This window comes from Lolium rigidum, chromosome 7, assembly GCF_022539505.1.
Source record: "Lolium rigidum isolate FL_2022 chromosome 7, APGP_CSIRO_Lrig_0.1, whole genome shotgun sequence".
Classification (NCBI taxonomy): domain Eukaryota; kingdom Viridiplantae; phylum Streptophyta; class Magnoliopsida; order Poales; family Poaceae; genus Lolium; species Lolium rigidum.
This window is the reverse complement of record NC_061514.1, coordinates 116,995,908-117,003,220: the sequence shown is the minus strand read 5'-3', so window position 1 is coordinate 117,003,220 and position 7,313 is coordinate 116,995,908. Positions and strand designations below refer to the sequence as shown.

The window sequence follows — 7,313 nt, the reverse complement described above, 5'->3', positions numbered from 1 at the left end:
GGCGTCGGCACATCCAAGCGGCGATAGAGAAGGGGCGGCTAATTTTCAACCAGTACGCCATGAAGGTCGACACCCAACCCTTCCCCGCCGTTAACATGGTGGAAATCACCTACCCCGAAGGTTGCCGGCCAGGCCCCTCGTTCGAGCATCAATATGGTAGGGCCCGGAAACCACTCCGGCAAAGATGGAGATGAGGGCAGTCTGCTCTCACAGCAAGGATACGGATGAGGCCGCCCCATGCGATCGGCTCCGTCATGATGGCAAGCGCTATGTCACGAGAGGGAGAGGTGAAGAATATAAGATATCGGCGGCCCCTCTCTCGATCACCTCCTCAACAAATATGTTAATCGGTATGGTCAACGCCGGCGACCCAATTACGGTGATAGAGAAAATCGTTTGGCTAGAGAAGCCGGAAGATATCGTCGGCGAGGATCACAATGAGGAGGAGCATGAGCGCTATGCCACGGAAGCATCAAGGGAGCAAGACGACAACGCCGGGCATTGGGACTGCCCCTTCTTCGGACTACTCGCTGGGATTCGGGAATGAGCCGATTGCCCACAATCGGCAATTGCCCAGAATGCAACCAGAAAAAGAAGGAGGCAGCCAACGTGTCTGTGTTCGAGCGCTTAGGGCCTCTCCCACCACAAAGCAAACGCGCTGAGTCACCTCGTTGGGCAGATCTTGAAGATTCAGAAGACGAGGGAGAAGTGGAAGAAGACAGGTACCACCGGCCAAGGTGGTGCCCCGACGGACTCAGCCGTTCCCGAAGCGCGGGGTTCAGCGATTGCGCGGCCCGGAGGAAGCCGAAAGGTTGTACCTGCATACGCTAAGAAAGGCACGGCCTGATCCGGCTGCAAAGGTTCAGCGAACCCTGGATGAAGAGGGTCGTCCACGGAAAATGGAGTGGCGCCCTAAACGAGAGGAGAGCCGATGATGAGACATCGGGCGGCACAAACATGGTACTCATCTTGCCGACGGAGCGTAGCGCTCCACGACTCTACGGAGCACACAAGGTGGACGACGGCGGGCGCATCAAGTCGGAGGTTGGGTTGGTTTCATCCAGCTCGACCAAGTAGCAAGATCAAACCAATGGGCAAACCAGGAGAGGCTGATCCTTGTGATCGGCCCCAAAAAATTTACGAAGGGAACTTACAAAACCTTCAACGAACAAGCAACGTGGAGGCCGATTCCAGCAATCGGCCAAAATTATCCTCACCTACCTTTCGCACTGGGTTCAACATGTTATCCAACAAAGCCGATACCATCAATTTTCTTGACAGAATCGGCTCGGGGGGGCACCCAGGTATATGGAAATATGAGGGTATACAACAGAAGCATCTCATCTTTTGTTGACGGGTATTGAGATATGGGGGCCGATGCACAGGTCGGCTGTAAAAAAACAACAAAAAGTGAAAATTCGAAAATTTTCGAACACAGCCGATGCAGCAGGCATCGACTTAAGGACATGAAAGCCGATGCAGGGCCATCGACTCAAGGGAGATTTCTTCAAGAACAATGTCAGGAGCAGCATGTCAAGAATCAAGAAACAGCCGATGCGTAGCCATCGACTCTGGTTGTGCGAGGATTATCCAATCTGTGGGGTTAGTACAGCTGGAACGGAAGATTATCAGCTGTCAGAGGAAGAAAGAGGATCGGCTGTGGCACATTCTCGCCTCGAGTAAGGACTCGGGGGCAGCTCACCTTGAAGGCTTTCCGCTCGGAGAGGCCGATTTGTGTTCAAATCGGCCGACGCTACATAAGGAATTTCCCCGCACACAATCAGGCCCGAGTCTACACGGTTCATGCGCGTATTCCTCGTCTACTGTTTTACATCGGCTGAGACTCGGGGGCAACGGACCTAGTGGATACTCTGTTTAAGAACCGATGAGGATTCCATCGGCTGATCCTTCATTGCAACCCTCTTCACAATGATGGGTACTGAAAATGATTATTTGGTTTGGTTGGAAAAATTCGAAGGTTGTTTCTGAAAGTCCGGCACCTTCCACCAGATTTAGAAAATCATCAGTTGAAAAAGAGAAGGGTGAATTTCAAAGGACCGATGCGGTGCGATCGGCTCATTACGCATTGGCAAAGGGGACGAATCGGCAAGGTCAGTAGAAGAGAGAATCGGCTCAATTAAAAGGAATCGGCAAAATCAAGATTGGGGGAAAAGTTCTTCATTGATTAAGAGGAGATTTCTTACATAAGGAGCTGATTGCTCTCAAAAGGGGAATACTAGGGGTTCCACTACCCCATCTACTACTACTGGCCCTATTCTAGAGGTCCTATCTATGGGCCATCACTGCCCTCGTCGTCGCTGTCGTCGCCATTATCGGCGCTGCTCCCGGCGGGCTCGTCGTCGCTCCAATGGCCGCCGACCGGGCCCTCGTTGTCTTCATCTTCTTCGTCAGCGTCGTCCTCGTCGCTGTCGAAGTCGCTAAGATTGCCCGGCCAAGGGCAGAACCGCTTGGCCGGCGGCTCGTCGGAGGAGCCCTCGTCGTCGTCCTCCTCCTCCTCTTCCTGCTCCTCCTCCTCCCCGGGAGAGGTGAAGTCGCAGGAGAAGCTGTCGTCGTCACTCCCCTCTTCCGTTTCCCCAACGGCGAGGAAGCGGAGGTCGCTCTCCCCGTCCGTCAAGGACTGGTCGTCCTCGGACCAGACGGAGAAGTCGTGGTCTGATTCCTCCCCCGCCGCAATGGCGCGGCGGGTGTTGGCCGCGTGAACCGCCGCCGCATCGTACTCCGGCGTCGGCTCACGGGACGTGGAGGATTGGCTAGCAAGATCCGATGGAGCAGAGGAGGAGGAAGACATGGTGGCTGGGAGGGTTTTTTGGAGTGCTAGTGCGGAGGAGATACAAAGAAGAACTGTTCAGAGCGGTTAAATCGAAGGAGGATATAGTGGAAATTCAATGCCACAGCAGTTTCCGAGGAAGTGGTGCCTAAAAAAAAGAAAAAAAAACTGCCAGGTCACGCGGAGAAGTTGAGAAGGCAAGGCATCATCATGAGGAATACTGCGACGGTTCTGCCACGACATGACCCGACGAAGGAAAGCAGAGTGATTTTGGAATTACCAATTCCAAAACCAGGGGGGCATGTGTTATCACCAAGATTTAACCGAGTCAGAGGTGGGCCGCAGTCAAGATGGGCTTAAGGAAGTATATGTGGAGAATTCTATGAATCGGCCTGTTGGGTTTAATTGCCCGTGTATCTGTAACATATTAGATCCGTTTTAGTTTAGAGATAGAATCTTAGTCGTGCACGGTTTAGTGCATGCCCACATTAGAAAGTCCCCTGGACTATAAATATGTACCTAGGGTTTATGGAATAAACAACAACTCACGTTCAACCCCAAAAACAAACCAATCTCGGCGCATCGCCAACTCCTTCGTCTCGAGGGTTTCTATCGGGTAAGCGACATGCCTGTCGCTTGCGATCTAGGCAGCACAAGCCCCACGTTGTTCATGCGTTGCTCGTACTTGAAGCGCTTTTGATGGCGAGCAACGTAGTTATCATTAGATGTGTTAGGGTTAGCATTGTTCTTCGTTTAAGCATGCTTACGTAGTGCAACCCTTGCATATCTAGCCGTCCTCACGCCTATCTCGGGTGTGGGGGCGGCACCCGCTTGATCATTATTTAGTAGATCTGGTCCGTTACGATTGCTCCTTGTTCTACAAGGATTAGTTTAATATCTGCAATAGTTTGGCCTTACAAAGGGGGAGGATCCTGTGGCACGTAGGGTGGCGTTCGCAAGTCCTAAACGGGATGTTCCTAGGATCAACTTCATGTTGGTTTTTTGGCCTTGTTTAGGATCGGCTTACGAGCACCGTGCGTGGCCATCCGGCCCAACCTGGAGTAGGATGATCCGATTATGTGGTGAAAACCCTAAATCGTCGTAGATCTCATTAGCTTCATCTTGATCAAGCAGGACCACCAAGTATTCGTACACCCCGTACGGATCATGGGTGGATCGGCTCTTTGAGCCGATTCACGGGATAACTCTGAGAGCCGATCGAGGCTCGTATTTAACGTTTACATGTATGCCCTGCAGGAAACTAAGCGAGGCAATCTCATCACCTTCCGACCGGGTATAGGTCGGGTGGCACGCCCTTGCACTTCGCAACGCCGCGTGTGACCAGAAGAGCATTGCGGGCCGTCGCTCGGAGGGGTCTCAGCCAGCCGCAGCTCTAGGCTCCCCCCGGCTCTACAGTGTTGACAAGGCCGCTGCCCGCCGGTGGGTTTTGGCAGTCAACAACCATATAGTCCTACTATTTTCGGTTAAGGTCCTTCTGATACAGAGGCACCTCCAAAAGCACACTTATAACAAAAACGGTTTCATTGGAACTATGTTATAAAGGGACATATATTGTTGGGCCAAAGGAACTATGTTATAAATCTCGTATATAGTCCATTTCCCACATTGAAAGATAATCTCCTAAAAATTCTTCCATACCTCCGCGGGGCCATTCCAGAAAGAGGAATCAGTGGGTTTCGGTTGCATTTGAGGCAATATATTATCCTTTAACTAGTTATTACGCTTGCCATACCCCTCCTTTAAGTATTTACTCGATTAAGCAGGGACAAAGACAAGGGGGACGAGGGGGGCTTAGCCACCCCCATGGTTTGAATTTTATGAAGAACAATACTCACTAGAACCGTAATTTCTTACTGATTTAGCTTACTATGCCCCCTCATGAAGTTTGCAACACCATTTTGCCCCCCTAGATGGCTCCGTCCCTGCCATTAAGTATGTATCAACTCTTGCCATACCCTTCTTTATTCAAAAGATTGAATACACACTTACTAAGAAAGCATTTGTTCCTTATTTCAAACACTTTGACCCCTAACTTGCATTGGTCTTTGGGTCAGTATATGATATTTCATTTAGTTAGTCGGTACTTACACTTCAGCTCGCCGCTTTGCGAGAAAAAGGGGGAATGATAAAAATATAGCTTTTTTGCATACCTCTTTAGGTATCTCTCAAAAATATAGCATGAACGCTGGTAGACTTATTAAAACATTTTTTTTCGAAATGGAGGCAAAGTCCCAGCCTCTGCATCAATCGATGCATACGGCTTTTATTACTTTATTAAAAGTGCAGAGTTACATAAAAGTAAAACTCATCAGTCACTGAGAGTCGATACAAGAATCAACCATCGAAACAAAACGAGGAACATAAAATGGACTGACATTAACACTGAATCCTACGATCAAAACGCCAGCTGCACTGGCTGTATATATCCCGTGCCACCATCTCGAACCGGTTGCACCCAAGATCCAAATCCCTTCGCTGCTCCATTGGTAGTAGGAAGGACCACGAACGGATCCAATGAGTAGTCATAGGGATTACCTGCATATGAACCTAATTTACAAGTATAAACCTATTTCTGCATATGAGAGAAGTTTGTCTTCTAGCATCAGACCTTTCGTTCACAGCGGATAACTAAGACCATGTACTATGTGGTATGAAAACGATTCATTTTGGCTTGTGAACCGGTTCCACACATAGTAGAGCATCGCACCATGGCGCCTGTCAGAAGAAGCGAACTACAAAGTTGGTTCGATTCCATGCAAACAATCTGTCAGGAGCAAATCAGTAGGTCCTCATGTCAGAGAGAGAAAATGAGCCAAGTCTGAGAGGGTGGGGAATAAAATATAGATTGCATGCTCCATCTATCAATCATTGCTTCACATGTAAAGCGATACCAACACTACAACTAAACCAAACCGATTCAGAAATCTGACATATTTTTTCTTGAACCGACGCTACATAGTACATGGCTTAACTAAACCATGAACCCTAAACACATTTCAGACCTTACATGGCTACATAGGTGGAACGCTTGGTTTCATGGGTATATGATATATATTCACATAGATATATCCATGAAACGCACGCAGGTCTGCTGATTTGCTAGATGTACAGTAATTACATGAACATGGAAGCTAACTACTGAGTGCTGAGTGCTGACACAAGCACTACAGCCCGATTCTCCAATCAACATACAAAACTACTATACGTTTCCATGTCACGCGCTGCTGCTACATGATGGAGCAGCTGTTGGGATCGTCCGAGTACCCGTGGCCGTGGTGCACCACCGTGTGGGTGTTCCCCGGCGTCGGCGCATAGGCATAGTAGTTGTGCTGCTTGTACTGGTGGCCCTGGTAGCCACCACCGCCGCCGTAGTAGTCATGTCCGTACGTCCCGGCCGCGTTCTGGTAGCCCTCAGTGTAGTAGTGGAGGTCGAGCGCGGCCTCGTGCTTGTACAGGCTCTGGTTCGGGTGGTAGCGGTACGGATGGTGGTCGCCGGGGTGGTTTGATCCATAGTGGTGGTCGACGGTGCGCAGCTCCACCACCTCCGCTTTGCCGACCTTGCGGCGCAGCTTTTCGGTGATGCGGTTTGAGTCGATCCCGGCGCCGATCACCAGCAGTAGGTTCCTGTCCTCGCCCGTGATCGTCACGGACTCAACACCTGCGTCAGTTCATGCAAAAGTTAGTCAACACGCAGTTCGTCACACCGTTGCATCATAGGTGAACGGTGTAAATTGTAAACCACCCGAGGATTAAGCAGGCTAATTAACAAGTCTCGAGAATTGAGAGACGAAGGGTAAGGGAGATCTATCTTGGAGGGTAATGGAAGGAACAATATATTTACCGGTGACTGCAGCTGCCACCTTGATAGCTTTGGAGTAGCCCTTCTCAGAGCTGATGTGCATCCTGATCACCATCTGCGTCTGCACAAGCGATTTCAATTCATAAGCGAAATTTTAGTAACCAACGGAAGGAATAAACAAAACTATCACACGTTTTTCCTCACAAAACAACTAACTGATCACATATCATATAGTAGTATAGTAAAGAACAAGAATGGAATTTAATCAGTTTGAACCAAGATCTTTTCTTTTTTCTTTGCCGAGAAGTTGGAACCAAGATCTTACCCTCATATTTTCTTCTCTCAGTATTCCGGCGACCAAAGCAAAAGCAGAGCGAAGTAAGCAAGAACCAGCTATGGTGCTATACTACTTTGCAACTTGCTAGCTGAGCTTAAGCAGGAGGCTTGTATACTCTGTAACGCAACGAAGTAGTGACTTATATAGGCACAGCATGACACAAACCGACGTTAATTAAACAACGATTAGCCAATAATCACCCCATATTGACTTCAAGTCGTTGGCCCGGCCCCAAAGCATAGGCCCACGGGCCAAAGAGAGTCACACTATGCGTGCTCAGCCTAACTCGGATGCGACACAGATGGAGAGAGCGGCAATTCCTATACACCGACTAGGTCGGTGGTTACCGCGCGCCGCACACCCCCGCG

The 7,313-nt window shown here is 49.5% G+C and overlaps 1 protein-coding gene across 1 annotated transcript; it reads right to left on the bottom strand.

Annotated features, from left to right (window-relative positions):
* Window positions 1-6,036: 6,036 nt before the first annotated feature.
* On the bottom strand, window positions 6,037-7,045 carry LOC124671883 (disease resistance protein RGA5-like). The gene is made up of 3 exons (XM_047208204.1): window positions 6,934-7,045; window positions 6,651-6,729; window positions 6,037-6,467 (listed from the first exon to the last, which is right to left on the bottom strand). The coding sequence occupies exons 1-3, from the start codon at window positions 6,937-6,939 to the stop codon at window positions 6,037-6,039; spliced, it is 516 nt and encodes a 171-aa protein (XP_047064160.1). The 5' UTR covers window positions 6,940-7,045.
* Window positions 7,046-7,313: the final 268 nt, after the last annotated feature.